At 32.8% G+C, this 21,698-nt stretch overlaps 1 protein-coding gene across 3 annotated transcripts in view; it reads left to right on the plus strand.

Annotated features, from left to right (window-relative positions):
• LOC111003539 (protein fem-1 homolog CG6966) overlaps nucleotides 1–21,698 on the plus strand; it is a 70,504-nt gene that overhangs the window by 44,348 nt on the left and 4,458 nt on the right. Inside the window, exons 1-9 of one of the 3 annotated variants that reach the window (XM_022274114.2) lie at nucleotides 4,733–4,777; nucleotides 7,998–8,274; nucleotides 14,133–14,295; nucleotides 17,786–17,986; nucleotides 18,348–18,566; nucleotides 19,571–19,763; nucleotides 19,896–20,062; nucleotides 20,528–20,746; nucleotides 21,085–21,237. In XM_022274114.2, the coding sequence (XP_022129806.1) occupies nucleotides 8,149–8,274; nucleotides 14,133–14,295; nucleotides 17,786–17,986; nucleotides 18,348–18,566; nucleotides 19,571–19,763; nucleotides 19,896–20,062; nucleotides 20,528–20,746; nucleotides 21,085–21,237 (1,441 nt within the window). In that variant the 5' untranslated portion in view covers nucleotides 4,733–4,777; nucleotides 7,998–8,148. Of the gene's footprint in view, nucleotides 1–4,732; nucleotides 4,778–7,977; nucleotides 8,275–14,132; nucleotides 14,296–17,785; nucleotides 17,987–18,347; nucleotides 18,567–19,570; nucleotides 19,764–19,895; nucleotides 20,063–20,527; nucleotides 20,747–21,084; nucleotides 21,238–21,698 lie in introns of those variants that run through there. The other 2 variants (XM_022274117.2, XM_022274118.2) reach the window with 2 other exon arrangements.

The following is a 21,698-nucleotide window of genomic DNA, read 5'->3' on the forward strand; positions in this document are numbered from 1 at the left end:
TTAACAGGCGGCTAAATTTCGATGGAGATTGTTTAATCGCTGCTGTCAGACTACAATGTACGTAATGTATGTTACACATACATTCATCCACTGTTTATGAAAATTGAGAAATAAATATTTAAAGGTCAGCCCACAAATTTGCACCTTAACTTATATTTAAACAGACTACAAGGAATGGGTATGCCGTATATATATAATCTTTTCTTATCGTTTTTGTACTCATTTATAAAACACGTTATTTATTTATGTGCGAAACACATTCCGGTTGAGATTATTAAAATTATATAATGATTTCATTATATTTAAATATAAAGGTGAGTGAAGGTAATCGCATATCACGATTACATTAAATATTTCGTTACATAAGATTAGGAAGAGGAAACTTTGTACTTATGACGTTATGAATCATAAAATTTAATTGTTTTACCAACGGTATATATTTTAGGCGAAGAGATTGTCAAAAGAATGAAAGTTGAAATAGGGTGGTATTTGTTGGTGTTGTATTCTGCCCGTTTGCCCCTTGTTCTAATAAAATAACCTAACCTGTTATTTACTCTTATATTATATATCAATATTACTAATCTTTTTTGTGTTAAATATTCAAATTCAATATTTATTTATTCATAAAGGTAACATAATTTACAGTTATGAACGTAAAAAAAATACATTAAGTTCTCAAATCAAGGGCGTAGAAAGGAAGAAAAAAACTAGCAATAAACTCTCCGCCACTCTTATATATAGATTATTTTGGCAATCGCAAAAACAATATTACTTAATATAACGTATATTACTGGTGAGGTAAATTGAATTCAATCCACGTTGAAGTTATATGTTGTCGATATGTGCTTGAACTGCTTCGAGATGAGGATGACACGCCCGTCGCTTTTTTGCTCGAATACGCGGGCGCCTTGCCTTGACCTCTGATTGTATATATCCTTCTTTTTGTGTATTGTATGTAAACTAGACTTATTAATTGTGTGGATAAATTAAGGCTTATTAATTGTATAAATTATCGTATAAACTCTTATAGTTATAATTAGAAGCTTAGAAAAACAGTAGGAATGTTACGGTAAGATTCAGAGTCGAGACTTAAACGAAATCTCGTAATATATCTATAAATTTCGACATGCCGATGTCAAACTTAGCGTACCGTCAAATTAAAATAATTGTAATACCTTAACTTAAGTGGTATTTACAAAGAATTGTTATTATTCCAATTAATTTCGCCTCAAAAAATCCACGAACAAGGAAAGTGGGCAAATTGTAATGTCGGTATTTTTTCAATTAAAATGTAATTTCCATATTAGTTACACCTTTTTTGCAAAAGAAAGCAGTGGCATTAAGACAAATTGCATTTCCCCTGCAAATTATTGTTGTTGGTATTCAACAAAAATCTTAATGACCAACGAAATGTTTTCACTCAATTTCAATAACTGATGATTTTTAACTGAATTCAAGCGGAGAAGTTGTTAATTGATGTGTTATATTTTTTTCCTCCTGTCATGTTTGTTGAAGACAAAAGACGTAACATTTATTTATTACTAGCAGACTCGGCCAAGCGTTGCTGTGGCTAAGGTTTTTGTTCTATTACATAGTAGTAAATTAATCAAGGGAAACCGTAGGAGAACTTATGTGAAACGTTGGTACCACGACACGGACCTAAACTAAACTACCTTTAACTCAGCGCCATCTGTTAGAATTGTATCAAATAATAAACAAATGTTAATGTTATCGTAATTTTAGTAAGGATGCCTATTTTTTTGAAAATGAAATATAGCCTATGTCACTCAGGAATGATGTAGCTTTCCAACAGTGAAAGAATTTTTCAAATCTGCCAAGTAGTTTCGGAGCCTATTCAATTCATACAAACAAACAAACAAAAAATCAAACCTTTCCTCTTTATAATATTAGTATAGATATAGTATAGACTAACCAAACACAAATACTAAAACACACAAAATATCAATAATCAAAGAAAAAAAAAGTAAAAAAAATCTTAAAAAAAACAGGGTTAGTTTTAAATATGTAATGCGTGTGTTTTATAGTTATAATTGACCCTGGCTCAGAATTGTACTGAGGAGCAGAAATATATGATGAGAAATGAAAACTATACGGACTAGGTACGGTTTATGAGAAATATCCATCATAGACTTTTATAGAAGTAATTAAGGCTTTATAAATCTCTCACTATTATAAATTAATACGAATAAATAATATTTTATACTTTTGGATCATTTTAGAGTCGTTTTATTTGATAAACTGGAATTTATTTTGGCTTTTAAGACGAAGATTACACTGGATGAAACTAATAGATAAACTGAACACTAACTGATAACTGTTTTGAGCAAAGTCTAATGTTAACCTTATACAGGGGTCTTTCGGTGTCGAGACCCTTGGTCCGTGGGGTCCTATAAGACTTTTTAAGGAAATCATAAACTGTTAGTTGACATCACAAGAGACCGAAGAGGTGGTAGCTTGGTACCTTTGACAAAGAATAAGTCTAGCTATTTTTAGGGGACTTACCTCAAAGATATATAATAATCTTGTTATATGAATTTATGTTAGCAATATAATTTATAGATTTATAACACCTTATATTACATGGACTACATGTTCATATATTACTTACTATGATTACCATATTACAGGTGGAATTAAACCGAAAAAAATTAGTTTCGAGTTCGTTGCTATGGTAACCAATTAATATGAAAAATACAGTCCTAATAAGACCGATACGACACGTGTTCGCCACGCTAATCAAACCTAGGATATATTGGTAGGGGAGCCCACGATGCTAAATGGGGATTTACTCGAGCGTCGTGGAGACCTATTGGGTTGCAAAGCTTAGATGATAGGAAGAAAAAAATGTTATATGATATATACCTTTTCATCGGTGGGGAAAGCGGCTATAGATGTTTAAATATGTAAAAAAAAACTGTTGCATGGACATACTCGAGCGCGTCAGATATTGATAGCATCAATGTCCTACGTATTTTTAATAATATACGTATGTTAATCTGATCATTTGCATGATGGGGGTGGTTGTACGTAAGGGTTAAAAATGAAAAAAAAAAAAATTAATCGAGCGCGTCAGGTTTTCTAAGGGGGTGTTAAGTGCACCAAAAAAAAAGCTCTCATTCAATAATCTGACGATTTCGATATGACGCAAACTCGCAGCCATTATTATAATGTGCAAAAAAAATTCGCCATTTTGAAATACTCGAGCGCGTCAGATTAAGATATATATGGTTCAGATTTATATTCTAAACATACTGTCTCATAATCTGACGATTATCTAGAGGGATTTGCCTGATCTGACAAAAAAATATTAGAAAAACGGTTCACCCTAAAGGCCATCCCTGCAATTCCATTCCTGGGCGCTTAAAATTGTACTTATGAGCTCGCTGAGTTCAAAGAAATAATATTTGTATGTGTTTGAGTTCTCCCAGCTCGAAAGTCTGATAGAAGTTTCATAGAACACTATTTTTGAAATTTTCAAACCCCAATAACTTTTGAATGGATCAAGCAATTTTCCCGCGGTTGACGGCGATCGACGCATTTTTTAAGCTCTAATTATTTAATTTCATCAAAAACGATAATCCGATATGAAATGTCGAAGTTATGTGATAGAAACACTTTTTTCGGTTTTCTTTCGTTCACGATATCTCTCGAACGAATCAACCGATTTTGACCAATTTGGTGGCGATCGACGTCGTTTTTCAAGCTTAAAGGTGGATTAGTTTTTTGAAGTTGATGGATAAAGCCGTTTAAAAGTTATTGCAAAAAAACACTTTCAAAAAAACAAATTGTTATTTTTTTGGATTTTTCAAAATTTCTCAAAATCTATCGGTCCGAATCGGTTCAAATTCACATGAAATCTAATTTTGAGGGAAACGCGGAGAAGGAAATGTATGCATCACGCAGCTGCACGCGTTTATCGTACGAACTTTATCGACGAAATTTTGTTATTTCGGCTTGCGGAAATCGTCAGATTATATATTTTTCAATATTCTTGAATTATTTCATTCAAAATAAAAAAAAAATTAGCTACGCTCGAGAATGTCAAGATGACGTTTTTTTTTTACAACTTAATATACACTTTTTAGGATGTGATTAACTCACACTACCTTAATCTGACGCGCTCGAGAATGTCTGATGATCAATTTTTTTTTACTAATCTGATCCTGTATCCTTCACGGGCGGCCTTATATATGGGCCTCATATTTGGTGGAGGTACTTAACCGGGTACAAGGTATCCCCCTGTATATTAATCTGCCGCGCTTCAGTAAATCCCGAAATCCCCTCTTGGGCTCCCCTACTATATGGATACGATACAGCAAGCTTCAACTTTTACGATTAATTAAAACGATAATTGCTTGTTAAAAATGTATCAGAACTACGTTAATACTCAATCAACTTGATCGGTTTCTAATACTTTGCCTTTTTTCACATAGAAGTCACTTTCGCTAGGAGTTTTTGAAAACCAGTTGAGTAGAATACGTATAAATACCTAGTAAAATGTTTACGACTGAGTGAATTTTTACAGGAAAATGGGAATTCCCTTATATCGATTCGCAATCGTTACCAGTACTGCAGGGTTTTCACAGCTTAAAGCCCTACAAGTAACCGGTGTTATGTGCGCATCGTGTGTCGTACGGCGATGGAAAGGCAATAGAAAATTACGCAATTATCTTGTGTAACCGGAGTGAAAGAGGATTCTTGCAGTGTTGCACTCGACGCCGACGCGGTCGGTTGCCTGCGGTTCGACCCACTTTCGGTACATGATCGTGTTTTCATAATCAAAATTGTAAACGAATTGTGACAGTGGTCCCGAATACACGCGTTTTACTACGACGCCTTCATTTGTTTCAATACGCACAGTTTTATATATTATTTTTATATGTATGTAACTGATTCAAAAATTGACGGTGTCATTAAAATTCGGATATTGGTTTATACGTTTTAGTTACGGCCTCAAATCGGACTTAACAACCAATATCATTATAACGTAAAGGAAAAATTTTCTACGTTAAAATCTGTTACTAATAAAATTGTTTATATTTAAATAGACAAACTGGAAGTGTCTAATGTATATAATAAGCATTTTGTTGCTAATGTTGCAAAATATGTCGTCACCACGACTGGCTAGAAAGTGCAACCTTACTCGACCGTAAACAATGCATTCTAGTGCATTTTGTGTGTCTATTTGAATATAGATTGTGTTGTCTATGGTTTAGAGGAATATGAAAATGTGGACGGACTAGTATTTATTTACGATATGAAGCCTCCTCGACCTGGCAGCGTAATTTGTCGGGGAGGAAAAAATACTTAAAATTTCAGTAAATTAGTAGCTATCAATTTAATTATAGTTACAAATCTTGTGCTATATATTTATAAACAATGTTTTCATTTATTATCTAATTTAATTTGAGTTTGATTTATTTTTAATTATTAGAAAACATATAAATGCTTTTACACTATCAATTAGTAAAAGATTAAGACACCTATGATAATTCATTGTAATTATTTAGCAATTGTAATGGCTCTTAATGTTGTCTCTAATGAGTTGATTGCTTCAACAAAATAAATAAAATACATATATCACCTAAATAGTTAAGTTTTTCAAACAATAAATCGCTAAAAGCTTTATCGGTCTTTTTTAAAGTTGCTTTTTTAGTTAATGACGTTGTTAAATGCAATTTTGTTTTTCAATATCCAGGTACAAATTTAATATTAAAGTCGGATCGTAGTCGCTATTTGAAGTTATATAGTATACGCTATGTAATATATTGCTATACCTCACTATCTTATAACATATACCTATATATCTATCTTATATCATATACATAATATGGTGTTTTATTATTCTTTATTATTTTTCTCATTTCATTTAAAAGTTATGAAAATGTGTTTGCCGTTGTGATTATAAATTTTTGAAATTGAATTAAATAGTAAAATAGTGGTGGTAAGGACAGTTGATTAGTCCCACATATACATATATACACATGCATATAAGACTTATCTTTATTGCAAAGTATTGTTTGGACAATCACTAGTTTGCAAGAAGTTGTTTACTTGCAAATCAGAATCATTTCAATCATAAAATTTAACATGACGAATTGTCATGTTTATTGATACGTCTGGTGTTAATGGCGATAGTGATTTACGTAGTATGTAGGAAAAATACTAGTGAAAACAGATACAGTACCACATATTTAAATAGAACTTCCTTTATCAATTTTTTATTGGTGAAACGGCATTACACATTCAAATACAAACATTCGGATTCAAATTCGCGTAAATATATGTATAATTTTTTTAATACAATTTTATATTTTGTTGAAATTATAATTGCTTACAATCCGGATTTGACTTAATTAAAATGTTTGAGTGATTAAGTGACGCATAAAGGATTAGAGGTAATTTTAACCAATCAGAATGGATATACCGCATAAAAGTTTCGACTTTAGTTAACAGACTTATTATAAAATCTGGCAAACGCGTATCCCTTAAAATTATCTGTTTATCGCCGCCCATGGTCAGCCGGAACACCAAGAGCAAGAGCTTAAATCTTAAAGGCCCCTTAGTCGTAACAGTTGGAAAATACCTGGAAAGATATATTACAAGTGGGGGTTTTTATATACAATTTCATAATATTTCCGATGAATTAAAACTTGGTCGCGGAGTTCAGACGCGTGATACGGAACGGAACGTGATTATATTCAATTCGAGTCACGTTTTTCTAAAACAACTTTTTGTACAAAAGTTTTTGCTCTGAATATATTTATCGTAATGATTTTTTTGTAATTGATATTAGACAAAATATTGCTTTTATAGAAATTTAAAAAGAACTCGCATTTTTGTATTAAATTCTGCATTCATTATTTTCTAATATAAATAAACACGTCTAAGGTCTTCTTGCAATATTTTCTTTCACTATACAAGCGAGTGTTAAATCCGAATTGAGTGAGTCCATTTGTGCACAGAAATCAGTGTTGAGGTGACAGGATTGCACGTCAAAACCGGCGCAAACGGTTTTTAATACAATTTTATATTTGAATTTATTTTGTATATAACGTTTACGTAACATTTGAGATTCTTGTTTGGTAGCTACCTTGACTAATAAAGCGTATTTATAAGGAACAAACATTTGAATAAAAATTATATGTACTTCCTAATCGTATAAATAGACAAAAATAGTAAACAGTTGCGAGGACGTCAATTAAGATTTAAGGTCATACAATGTTATATTTCTAACCTTACACAATCATACATCATACGGAATGTTACTACTATAGTCCTGTTATTTATCATTTCATACAGGTCTATGTTACTGTATGAAATGATAAATAACAGGACTACACAACAGGTACGGAGTAAATGTCTTTGAATGTAGAAAAAGTTGATAGTGTTTTATATGCACTTAAAAGATTTATTTGGTTCTCTTAACAATTTGTCAATATAATAATTGAGCTGGTTATTTAACTGATTCAGTTAATATGACTGCGAAATATTCTCTTAGCTTATTTTATTTATTTAATTATAAGTAATCTAACAGCAAAACACTAATACAATACAGAAAGCCAAAACAGATTACATAGATAAACAATTTATGTATATAAAACAGAAAACAACAAAGTGCATTAATAGATAAAGATACATTTAAAACAACAAATAAAATACTTAGAATTTAAAACTGCTAAACTTAAACTTAAACAAAATCAGAGTCTTCCCGCTTCTTCAAGTATTTCTTGACATCTTTGCTCTATATATCTCTTTTTGAGGTGATTAGCTTCGATATTGTATTCGGGACAGACTTCATACGGGTTTAAAAACCAAAACATATCTTTTAAGCGCTATCTGTGTCTATGCCATTCTGTTGCACGTATGTTGATTGTTGACTCGTGCGCAGTTTGTTCACAACACCGAAAACCTTCGGACGTCAAAATTTTGGTAAATTTTAAAATTTACGCTCTGTGACGTTATTTTCTTTTTAGATATTCAAATTTAATTGAACCAAAAGCGTGGCGGATAAACTGAAAGTCTAAGTGTTCGAAATTGAAGAATATTTCAATGAAAGCGGTTTAATTATAGTGTGTACTATAAGTGAGAGTTGGTATTATGAATTGTGAGATTGACGTGTGAATAATGTCCGGTGGTGTTTGGGATCTGATGGACTTGATGCCGACGAGGTGCAAGTGGATTGAGAGGCTGCGACGGTGTGGGAAGACGCTGCTGAGACGGCAAAGACGCCTCCTAAGGAGGATAAGAAAGGTATTTCTAGTCTGGAATTTTTTTATCATGGTGGGTTTTGGTCGAGTGTTTATGTTTAGTGCGTGCACAAGGAGACCTTTTATTGAGGTAGATATAACATGAAATATATGTTAGTTTTAAGTCTTTTATTTGCATAAACACTCCTGCCCTAACAGGTGAGCCTAAATTGACATGAGTGAACAATAAGTGAAAATTTACAGACGAAAAAAAAACAAACATATGAAATTAATTATTAATTATTAAAACAAAATTACCTAAGAAAAATACAAGAAATTATCTACTTTAGGCTCTAACAAATAATAGAAGTTTTTCAATTTCACTCAACGAACAATGAAAAAGGTCCGTTAACCTATGTATTTCGCTAACAAAGTTAATACACCGAATCATATGTGCTTTAGTACATAAGTATTAACTTAAACTTTCAAAATTATGCGGCATCGTGGACTCAGTTTCCGTAGTTACACTATTGTTAGCATTTTTGAACGTTAATCGAAGGGTATACTTGCAGATGTCATATTATATTAAATTAGACGAATTTTATCTTTTTTAATATTATTTCCGTTATGACGTCTTTAACCATAAATTTTTTTTATTAAAACATACAAAATTAGCATAATATGAAGCATATATTTAATATAGTCTTAAATAACCTTGGTTTCAAAATGCTTGAATAACGTGTTACATTATTGATTTATTATTCAATAACTTAAGATGGACATTGAAGAAACCCTTAACAACTGGTCATGTCAACTTATATTTATTACGTTATTATAGTATATTTATTATTATTAACACCAACGCTACAAACATTTATGGTGCTAAAAGTTTCGTTCCTTTTTATTTATATGTATGTATATGTCTACAAATAGTAAGAACATGGAACTTGTATACAAAAACGTTAGGATCTATTGGATGTTACAGAGTGGGTACGGGTGCCTGACACACATTCTCAAGTGTACTGTGTTTTCATCATATAATATAAAGTAGGTACACACGCATGCATGGTGTTTATATGTTGACATTGCGTGCGCCTGGGTATCTGGTAGCTGTATCCAGGATGCTCCCTACCCTTGGTTAAAAAAAGGATTCGAAAAATCGATTAGATTAAGTTCGCTAACTCAACAGGACGCCATGGCATCTCGGTGAGTTACAGGCCTAAGACTAGGACCATCAACAGTGGTGTGTCGTACTCAACGTACTGCATCCTTAAATATTGTAATTAGTAAATGCGGTATGATATACGGTTGCACGTATTGCTGCATGGCGGCATTATGGCGGTTGGATTGAAACTATCACCTAGATTGGTACTAATGCCAACAAGTTGCATGGAGAGTCATTAGAACACAGCCAAAGGTCGATGGAAGGAGTCGCACATATGTTCCTTGTAATAAAATACTTAAATGTGAATATTACTGTTCTCTATATAAAAGTACTATATACTGTTTTTGTATTATATAAAACGAAACAAAACCGCGTTCCGCCTTTATAATTCTTAAAATACTTAACTGACCTAAAATGTTTGTATCAAAACTAAGATACCAATAAAATAGCGGTTGTCTTATTAAGATAACTGTATGTATTCGTCTATTTGAGAGCCTTTTGACATTAATGTTTAATGAGGATGATAGTTCAATCACCTTTGTTTTTACGTTTACACGAACTTTATTTAAAAACATTTAATATAGAACCATAATTCCAATTTGCTTAGCGAAGCGCCACTCACGCGAGCAATTCAAATAATTAACCAAATTTCTATAGCGTTAGACCTATTTGTTTGTACGCTGGCTGAGTTCACAAGAGTTGCTTGCTATATTGTTAGTTACAAGATTTAGATGTATTAGAATATTTTTCTTTATGTTATTTATGTAGGTTAATCACTGTGGGTAATAATTTTTCGTTCTATCGTATAAGTAATAATTGTAAAGATAGAATGATGTGGAATAAATAAATAATAAACGTACGCCTATACCATACAAAAATCTGTTCGGTAGATAGTTACAGCAGAACACTTAATTGATAAATACATTGTGTAATCTGTTGGAGGTTTTATGTGTGTCAACGACCCGAAACGAGACCCAGTGACGTAATACATACGTAACAGTTGTCTACAAAAATCGTATTTAACATTAATTTGACCTTTAAAATCTTACAGCGAACTACTTTTAAAGCCAACATTAAAAAAAGTATACACATAATATTTCCGTCCTTATTATTAGGTACGTGAGAGAGCTTTGATATTGAGGAAGTCGTTACAAATATGATATTACAGTCAAAATCTGTTATAACGACATCGTACTCATATTTGTCGTAAAAACCGATAGACGTAGCAGAAGATGACGTTGTTATTAAGTATGCAATAGAATTCAGCCGGGACCTTTGATTTTGGTCAATAAAACCGGTATGTTGTTCTAAACGATGTCGTCGTAAACGGTTCTGTTTTTACAATATGCTTCAGAAATAGGTTGGTATAACCAAAACTTTAGAATAGTTTTGGTCTAGTGGCTTCAGCGTGCGACTCCTGAGGTCGTGGGTTCGATCCCTGGCTATTCACCAATGTACATTATATGTGCGCATTTAACCGTCGCTCGAACGGTGAAGGAAAACATCGTGAGGACACCGGCTTGTCTTAAACTTACCGAAACGATGACGTGTATCAAGCACAGGCTGAGCATCTGATTGGGTATATTGACAAATGTTTATGAAACGGATACAGAAATCTGAGGCCCAGGCCCAATCAGTCAAGACCAACAAGTGACAATACATACAATACATAAATGGTTGTTAGGGTGAGATTCAGAAACAAGAGTTATGTTAACATGACTTCGGGATGCCAGAAGTATTTTTTTGAGATTTATAGTTAAGTTATTTTGTGTAAAATTATGGGTAAACGGTGAAGAATGTATGTTGCATTCATTGTGTGAGACTTCCGGCTTAGGGCTACCAATATTCAATGTTGTTTCATATCAATAAGAAAATTCCATAGGAAGCAGGTAGTACTTTTTGTTTACGGAAATGTATAATAATAAATATACAAAGAATTACCAAAAACTTAACCTTTTTGAAATAGCTGTAAACTAAAAGGAAAATAGAGACTGACCTTGTTAAGTAATATAATAAATAGTAATAATAATGTTTAAACCAGATAGATAAATTTACGTTAAAAATTAAACGATATTTAGCACGCGTAAACCTACAACATACATATACAGGTCAATATGATACTCCTTACGGTCCATATGATCTGAGAAACTAGTTTTTTTATTAAGAATATTCAGATTGATATAACATAAAATAACGTTTATGAATAACACAATATTAACGATTTTTTTTAAATCAGGCTGTGTATTTACTATAACATTAATCAAATCAAATACTTAATAGTCGTATATACATTTAGGTAACACAATGTACACTTATGAACGCCAAAAAGAAATATCAAATGCTAATTTCTTCTAATTGTAGATTTACTCCCAGTACTCAAATCAAGGGCTTAAAACGGAAGATGAAGAACTGGCAATAAACTCTCCGTCACTCTAATTTTATACTGTTTGTAAGGAGCTGCAACCGTTACACCATTAACATCTTAAATAATGAATAGTTAATTTTTTTATAAAAAATATAACAAGGACTGTTGCGGTAAAGACTGACATAATATAAGTTTAAAAAAAGGCTTGAAGATATTGACCCTAAGTCGAATTGGTTCCAAAATACTTCCGTGGGCAGCTGGTTCCATAGTGGTGGTTCGTGTCGGTGCCTTTAAAACGGTTATCTGGTTAAAAACTCCTTCGTTTAATATTTGTTGATGAATGGGTTAGAATAGTTTTACATAGAGATTTGTACCCAATTCATATATTTGTATCAATTAGTTGACCTGAATTTTCTGTGTACATTAGTTTACGTATATGCTAATACGCGGTATTGAACCCGGGACAATGATAATTGTCTCGAGACAATGCGTTTCGAAACCGAGGGCGTCTTTATTAATTCGATCTTTCTTCTAAATCGTTTAGTTTCTCTTCGTAAGTGTTGGAGATTTGGTCCTATACGATTCGTTTTATTACGTACGTACATTATTTTTTGTTTAGCTTTTTTAATCAGTGTTATGTGTTAATTTTTAATAATTCCAGTAATAGTAACCTTATCCGCCGCCCATGGACACTCATTGCCAGGGCTCGTGATTGTGTTGCTTTTGAAGAATTGTTTCGCTTTTTTCTTGAACCGCGTCGTTGTTAATCGTATCGTTACTTAGAATGTAAGATTTTTTATTAAATCATAACTTTTATAATTACTTTAAATAAATATAATAAACGCGATTTATTAGAGATCCTGATAGACTCAGTGTTTCTCGTACTTTGTGGCTGTGTATGTAATGGCTTTATAGTGGCTTAATTAAGACTTAGAGTGTATTTCTAGAATATTGTAGGTACATTAAAGAAATAATTTTTAATATATGTTTTCTTCTGATATTTTAATATTTAGAAAGATAAAGTGTGTATTGATGCCTATATCTATTATACGTGAATACAATCTAGTCAAATCACGGACTAATAAAATTCTTATGACAAACCCCTCAAATTCAATCCACATTAATGTTATTTAAAAAATATCGTTAAATTAAATTAACATAAATGATACCTATCATGTTGTTAATATTACGAAATTGTTATCGATACTCAATAGGTAAAACATATAATGAAATTTTTTAATTCCAAATACATAATTTTAAAAGCAAACATTAATAATCAAATGGCCCCGTGGGGCGTGAGACCCACGCGTTGGGGAACACTAAACCTTATTTATGATTGATATAAAATGTTCCATTATTAAAAGAAGGAAACATTTAATATAATTATAAAGGCCTTAATAAACCAACTGTTGCTTTGTATGAATCATCTGTGTGGGCATTTGAAATGAATATTGTTAGAAGGCCCGATCGCGGTGAAGCAATACGTTGCGACATGCGTTCGCCGAGCAAACGGCGCCTGCGTTTAGCTCGATTTCACTTTTGATACATCTAATATAATAAATAGTACTTTAGTTAACTGTGATTTAGTTTAGTGTTAAGTCTCAGAGGTGATAGAAAATGTTTGTCTAAAGGTCCAAAAGATAACGTTATTTATAGAGTACAGTAAAAGTTTACCTATAATCCATTTTTAACATATGCAATCTTCTCCTCCGAATAGAAGCTGACGCATTTCATCATCTGTGTTTGGGTTGTCTCTTACTAGGCGATCTCTGTGCTGAGGAATACGTCAGCGTTATTCTGTCATGGTCTGAGATATGCCGGCTTACTCACTTTTTCTTCGATGACAAAAAACACATTTCTAACGTATTTCTGAGAACTTTCGAGAAGTTTTATTGCAACTTAAAGTTTTCCGATTGCTGTTATCCGTGTTCCGGCTTTGTCAACTAAATGACTTTAAAGTAACCCGTGGCAAAAGAGCGTGAAACATTCTTGGCATACATATCCTTAGTTATATTCTCTCCACTAATACAATTGAAATTTGTTCTGCACAAACGTTTTAAGCGTGAAAGGGGAATTTCCTACTTTCAGAAATAGTATAAGTTATTTATTTTACTAATTATTTGTAAGTATTAAGTTTGTTATGGAAGACCTGTGTACTTTGTCACAGGTATTATTTTGTTAAAAAGGTTTATTTGAAGTTTATTATAGTTTTATGCAGAGACGAGAAAGGCGTCTCATCTCAATCACATATTTCTATTTTCTGTATAATATGTATTATCAAAAATAAAAATAACAACATACAATGCAAATTAAGGGATACACTTAATGTTATGGATATGGTAACAATAATACATAATAATAAATTACTTAATGAATTCTCTTCTTATTCCAGGTGTACCTGCAGAGTTGGCGCTCTGACGAGCTGATGAATATGCTGCTTGGTGCCAAAGTGAGTGGGGCCACGCCGCTCGTGATAGCTTGTCGCAATGGCCATTATGATGTAGCCGAATATCTAATAGAAAGGTGCAAAGCCGATATTGAACAACCCGGTTCAGGTAACACGCTATTATATACTAAATAGTAATATGTTTAATTGTTAAATGTTAGTAGGTTAATCTTAGGGAGCATATTTCTTAAAATATATTTACAAAACTTGTATAAGTTCCTTCAGGCGGTTTTTGCCGCGCACCACCACTTTGTAAATCCAGCTGCCCGCTGAAATATTTCTGAACCAATTTGTATTTGTCAAGTCTCTATGATTGTCCTATGGAGCATGAATTCTTAAAAGGCCGGCAACGCACTTTCGAGCCTTTTGGCAATGTCAGTGTCCAAAGGCGGCGGTAACACTTCAGATGAGCTCCTCCCCGTTTGCCTTCTATTTCATAAAAAAGTATATAAACAAGTAGATTTTTCTCGTATTTAGAAGCAGGCAAATAATTATACATTTTTTCAAATCCCATTTCTGCAATTAAACACTAACTTTATAGATAATAAAAGAAGAATCAATATACCAGCATTTCAAAACAAAAGACATTTTTATAAACTCGCAAACTTTATTGGCCTTTCACGCACTGACTGACTTTCGTCACTTCTGTCTGCTGTCATGATTACGATGGTTTTTCCATATAAATAACATTTTAATCATGTTCTGCAGTGATTCTCTTTCACTTTGATTGTAATGTTTATAAAAGTACGCCAATGAAAATTAAACATTATTACAATTAACATAAAGTTTATAATCTCTATCAGAAAGGTCCAACAACTTTTAATGGTAAGGTTATACGGAAGTGTAAGCCTTATCACGTATCAAAGATTAAATTCCTTTTATTGCACGTCTTAAACAAGAATTAGTACATACATAACCAAGAGTAATTTTTATATAAAATACTTGTAATACAGTGCACATCAAATTTGGCAATCTATCAGCCAAACCCCGGAAATGTTTTCATCGTTATCAGATACTACGTACAGACAAATCTCGATAATTTGAAATTCAACCAGTGGGTTCAAAATAACGAATTAAATATTATAATTTATTCTTGAAGCCTTGTTGTGTGTACAAAAAATATAAACGATTTAAAAACAAATGGTGACTTGCACTAGTATAATACTCGAAACAGAATTAATTTAAGCGTACGACCAACCAGGCTCCAGAAGATACAAACTCCCAAGCGAAATAAGAGAATTATCACTGAACAAATTCAAAGCTATCGTTAAACGTAAAGTAATGAATAAAACTATTAATAATTTTGACGAATATCAAATCAATCCTAATCCTTGGGATTGATTTGCTCAAACAATGTGTGTGACTCAAAACACATTTAGCGATTTAAAAGAGTGGCGGAGTTTATTGCCAGTTCCTCTTGCCCTATACGCTCTTGATTTGCGAACTGATATAAATAACTTTTCTATTGACGTTCATAAGTGTACTTGTTTACCTATATGAATAGAGTTATTTTGAGTTTGAGTTTAAATAATCACGAAGGGGAAGGGACTTAAGTAAATAAGAGTTTGATCGACATTTGTTCTTCATTATTTCTATATTATTATTATTATTTATTATGCACCAATTATTATTTCGAAAATAAATCCGTGATATATCTTAGAGTAAACGAATGCAGTCTACGAGTGTCCAAAGAATTTAATAAAACAATTGACAGGCGGTACATGTATGTAGACGAACGACAGGTATATGAGAAAGTCTTTTAGAGAGTAAAAAACTATATTTTAGTCAATTAAATCAAAGTGATTAGAATTAACAAGTGTCAAATTAAGAGTCATTGTATATGTAATGACTATTTTGAACGCAGTGTTGTAACCGAATTAGCAAAGGCCTAATCACATAACAGTTTAAAGACACTTCGAGCTTAGGATGACCTGTAGTTGCATTTACGTAATAATTTTAACTTGATACTTACTGCAATCCAATTATCTGTGCAGTCTGCACACACCTGTCAGGAAATGTAAAATAGGCCGACCTATGGGCTATATTAAATTTTCCGGCTATTCTATGTCGATTTATATCTTAAATATATAAAACAAAGTCGTCTTAGTTATACCACTTATAACTCAAGATCATCTGGACCGATGTTAGTCATCTCTTTTTTAGTGAATTTCTTCTCTTCTCCAAATAACAGAATATCGGATAAGTTATTTAAATAAATAAATTTTATGAATGCAAATAGCATGTCGTGCCATCTGTTGGCAAAACTGTGCATTATTTTACATGTCAGTGCCAAAAAGTTCGATCTTTAAGTGAATGAGGAGATGTTTTCAAGCTTTGATCTTGATAGAAGATATGTGTTACCTCATCAAAAAATGTTGTATATCAGAAATTGCTTTAACATGCAGTATCGCATTATTGGCGCTAGAGAGAAGAGGCCTAATGTGTAAAACTGATACTCTTCTTTCGCAATGTTAAGCAATAAAATATTTCTGTATTTGCAAAAAAACGTTTTATTAATGTAATTAACTTAACGAAATCCTAAATTAAGTTTAATTAAAGTTAACACGATATTATCAGACTGTTAGGCGGAACGAAATTACCTGGGTCAATTAGTATAACATAATTACTGAAACTATTCGACAGCGAAGTAAGAGGTTGATGTTTGAATGTGCAAGTTATTTTGCAGACAACACTTGTCACGTGTGTGTGTGTGTTTTAAATATTGGAATGCCTATTTAAATGTTTGAACTAATTATTTTTTTTCTGTTATGAAAACATACTTCCTATCTGGACACGGCCTGTGAAACATCCTAGTGTTATATAAACATGGAGTATGGTAAATGTGTAATAGTGTGAAGTGTTTAATATATATATGTAGCCCCTCACCACCATAGCCGAGTCCCCTCAAATAGCACCGTCCAACATTTTAATCAAAATATCTTCTGGCCGAAATTTTATTTATTTTATTTATTCACACTTCGTTACATTTATAAAAAAATATATGGGTTGCAACGGGCGACCTTATCGGTAACACGCGATCTATTTCAGGCAACGGCCTAGTAAGGGAAAAATCGAAGAAAGAAATATGATGGATAAAGTACAAGGAGTGCATAAAGAAATCTTATTACAATATAAAACATCAATTTAAAATAATACAAGAAAAAAACAAACTAAAACTTAAAAGCTAATCTCACGAATTTAGAATAGCGATGCAATACAAAATTTATTACATTAATCACGATGTTAGGGATCTAATCATATGGAGTCGGGCAGCGTATACAACAACTTAATGGCAGAAATCCAATAATCAACGATGGAGGAGCATAACATATTTATAAGGACCTGAGAATTTGAATTCATTTTTAAATAAGGTAGTTTTGGGATAGGAAAGAATTGAGTATTGAAGTTGAAGGAGATGAGCGTCACGTCTGAGTAGAATCGTTTTTATTAAGGTTCATTTTAAATTGATTGATACAGGGTGTATTAGAAACCAGTCAGTGCTCTATAGTCATAGTAGTTTTAATTAATAGTTCAGACCATACAATACCAGAATTTTTTTCTCGTTAATTTTATTAAATTGTATACATTATTATTTTCAGTAACATTCGATGGTGAGACAATCGAAGGTGCGCCGCCGTTGTGGTGTGCAGCGGCCGCCGGTCACCTGCCCCTGGTCAGGTTGCTGGTTCGCGCCGGCGCGAACGTCAATTCTACCACGAGGACTCACAGCACGCCGCTGCGGGCGGCCTGCTTCGATGGACATTTTGATATTGTTAAATTTCTAGTCGAGAATGGTGCAGGTATGTAAAAGTGTATTCGAGGTAATTTGAGGCATCAGAAGCTTGTAGCTGTAAGTCTCAGAAAAGGCTATCATTCAAATAATATGTGATAAGGGGTGCTACCCCAATTTTTTTTTTGTTTTATGATACAACATACAAAAATACATACAACTCCGAATTTTAATTCCTCTACAATCAAACTCTATTTTTTATGATTATAGATTATAGTTATTGAACTAAAAAAATGTTTACTAGAAATAAGATACATGGCAAAAAACGTTAGGCAATCAGCTAGTAATTGTATAATAATATAAATTAAATTTTCGTTTGATTATTTTTTAGGAGTATTCTCTTCCTTAACATAAATTATTTTAAATTTCAGATATAGAAATAGCTAATCGACACGGTCATACGTGTCTCATGATAGCGTGTTACAAAGGTCACATTCGGATCGCAAAGTACTTACTGTCATTAAACGCAGATGTTAATAGAAAGAGCGTCAAAGGTAATACGGCGTTACACGACTGCGCTGAAAGCGGTTCCCTTCATATATTAAAGATGCTTTTGGGTCACGGTGCTACAATGGATGTGGACTCTTACGGTTGGTTTATATATCCCATTTATATATTTACTCTTACTATACATAAGTCACTTTTTTGCTAGCAGACTCGGCCAAGCGTTGCTGTGGCTAAGGTTTTTGTTATATTACATAGTAGTAAACTATTCAAGGGAAACTGTAGGAGAACTGATGTGAAATGCAGATAGCTCATGTGAAACGTTGGTAATTTGCTAACAAACAACTAATTTGCAATAAAATAAAATTGCGACTATAATTAAAGATCTCAGCTATCCCATCTCTTAAGTTGGATCAGACTGCACACGGTGTGCAAATTTGATTAATATTGGTTCGGTAGTTTTGGTGTCCACCGCGGACAAACATCGTGACAGGATATTTATATATATTAAGATAAGAAGTCATTTCTGAAAGAGCGCGAACGGATATCATCTTACAATCGCTTAACATAGCGATTGCGAGAACATTGTTTGTGCTCCGTTATATATCAAAAGTGTGAAAAATTGTGTTTGTAAATTGTGTATGTCAATATTTATAAAACAAATTAAGGTCAGTTACACAACTTTTAAGTGGAGAACGGCCGGTCTGATTTTTAAGATTTGTATTTTGTTGGATATTGGAAAGCAATAACAATATACTTGCCCTAACGTCATAGACGTTACTACTATTTTTATTTAATCCAAAGGTTAAACGTAACGTAAGTTCTCGACTGTTAAGTAAAGTCCGCTGGGTCAGGTAGAACATATATATATATATATATATATATATATATATATATATATATATATACACACTTATCTTTTTTTTTTATAAAACAGGGGGCAGGAGGCTCACCTAATGTTAAGTGATACCGCCGCCCATCGACACTCTCGATGCTAAAGGGCTCGCGAGTGCGTTGCCGGCCTTTTAAGAATTTGTACACATTGTAAATTTTTTTGAATTTGTTTATCTTAGTTACAATTCAACAGTAGATATATGTAACATTTAAAAATAATCAAATGCTCTGACTACAAAATAGTGTTTACTTTCAGGTATGACACCCCTCCTGGCTGCCTCAGTAACCGGCCACACACATATAGTAGAACATTTGATTAACAATGAGAACGGTCTCGTGACGAGACAACAACGCATTGACGCATTGGAGCTTCTAGGAGCCACTTATGTTGACAAAAGACGAGATATGGTTGGAGCTTTGGCCTTGTGGAAACGAGCGATGGATGACAGGTAAAATTAAGTGTTTCGTGTGACTCAATGATAAGGTCCTTGTAAATGCGAAGTAAAACATCAACATCACAAAAGTTGAGGATATATTTAAAAATATTAATAACAAACTAAAACATTATTATATAATTGCAGATTTCCCACAGACGGAAGTGATCCCTTACCCAAACCAAAGGACATTCCCCGTATCGAGGCTTATGACTACGCCGTGGAGCCAAGTAACGTGCAACAGCTGGAAGAATTATTGGCAGACCCTGACGCTATGAGGATGCAGGCTCTTGTTATTAGAGAGAGGATATTAGGTTAGTACCAAATATTTTTACCTAATGGGTCGTCGGCTTAGTTTCTTGGGTGATCAAGATTTGATTCAATCAACATTATGGGTCATATATTTCGGATAAAACTTTTTATAAAGGTTATGTACACATTTGAAATGTTAGATTTTTATGATAGTACAATCTGTCAACCGAAAAGGAATATACAGATGTAATTTATTATTTTTCTTCATTATGTTCACGCCAGAAACGCGTGGATACTCCTAAAAATACTGCACAGATTTATTAATTAAATTCTCGATATGACTTTTAGTTTCCGAGAGATTTCTGGAATATCATAATGGATACAGGTGTTCCGTAATTTTTAGAAGTGAAAAGAATAAAAAATACAACTTTGTACAATAAACAAACTCTGTTTAAATAAAAATAAATACTAACAGAAACAGGTCCACCTGATAACCTCTTTTATAAGTGAAAGGAAATTAATTTCAGGTCCAGTCCACCCCGACACATCGTATTACGTACGCTACCGCGGCGCGGTGTACGCGGACGCGGGCCGGTTCGCACGTTGCAGGCAACTTTGGCACCACGCGCTGGATATGCAGAGAGCGGTCTTGCCCCCACTATCGCCCCTTACGCAATCCAGTCTGTATAGCTTTTCGGAATTGTTCTCTTATATGCTGGCTGAAAGAGCACGTCCACCATTGCGAGGTAAGATATAGGAATAAATAGGATAACTTTTTTTGATTGCTTACAACAAAACACTTATATTGATTTTTTTCTAAATAAGCTAGTTATAAAATACACTTTTTATTTTATGTTTTTTAATAACTTACTTTTATAGCAACTTAATACTAATACATAGAAATCTATTAATATAACATTATTCTATAATGTGGTGTAATTTGAAGTGTAGCATTAAATTGCTATTATAATTTTAAAATAGCCTTTTTTACTATATAAAAAAAGTATATTACTATAATATATAATATTATTTTTTTATATCCAAAGACAGTTTAATTTATATATCATTTATTCAATAATTCCAGGTCGAATAGTACCACCAGTTACCTTTGAAGATATAGAACCAGTATACACGAAGGCATTATTTGAGGTGGAGCGAGGCGTACAACTTCTTGAGGGAAAACTAAATGTTGATAGAGAAGCTACTCTCTGCACACTGCAGAGAGTTGTTATTATAGGTAAAATTATTCATTCTTCTATTCATTCATTACTTTATTCGTTACATTCTACTCTCGATAATTTGAACTCCAGGGATTGAGATAAATAGAAAATTTCTCATAATAATATAACCTTAACTAAAGACTCCATTAAATATTAAATATATTCACAAATTTTTTTTCGAAAAACATTCCGTAATTTCAAACATAAACATGACTTAACGTTTGGAAGAAAACTGGAATGCGAACCTACCCGTATCTCATGGTGGTGAAAGGCAGATGCATGAAAAACACTTCAAATAAGCGGGTAGAGAAGCCCGGACAAATTAAAATTTATTTCTTTTTCGAGTATTTTTAAAGGGTTGGTAGTAGGAAGAAGATAGGAGGTTCAAATTTTTTTTGCTCACTCAGGCTTAGTTTTTTAAGCGTAGTAATTAACTAAATCATGGGAGTTACGCCCCGAGTGTATAGCCACATGCAGG

This window comes from Pieris rapae, chromosome 5 (assembly GCF_905147795.1).
Source record: "Pieris rapae chromosome 5, ilPieRapa1.1, whole genome shotgun sequence".
In the NCBI taxonomy this organism is placed as follows: Eukaryota; Metazoa; Arthropoda; class Insecta; order Lepidoptera; family Pieridae; genus Pieris; species Pieris rapae.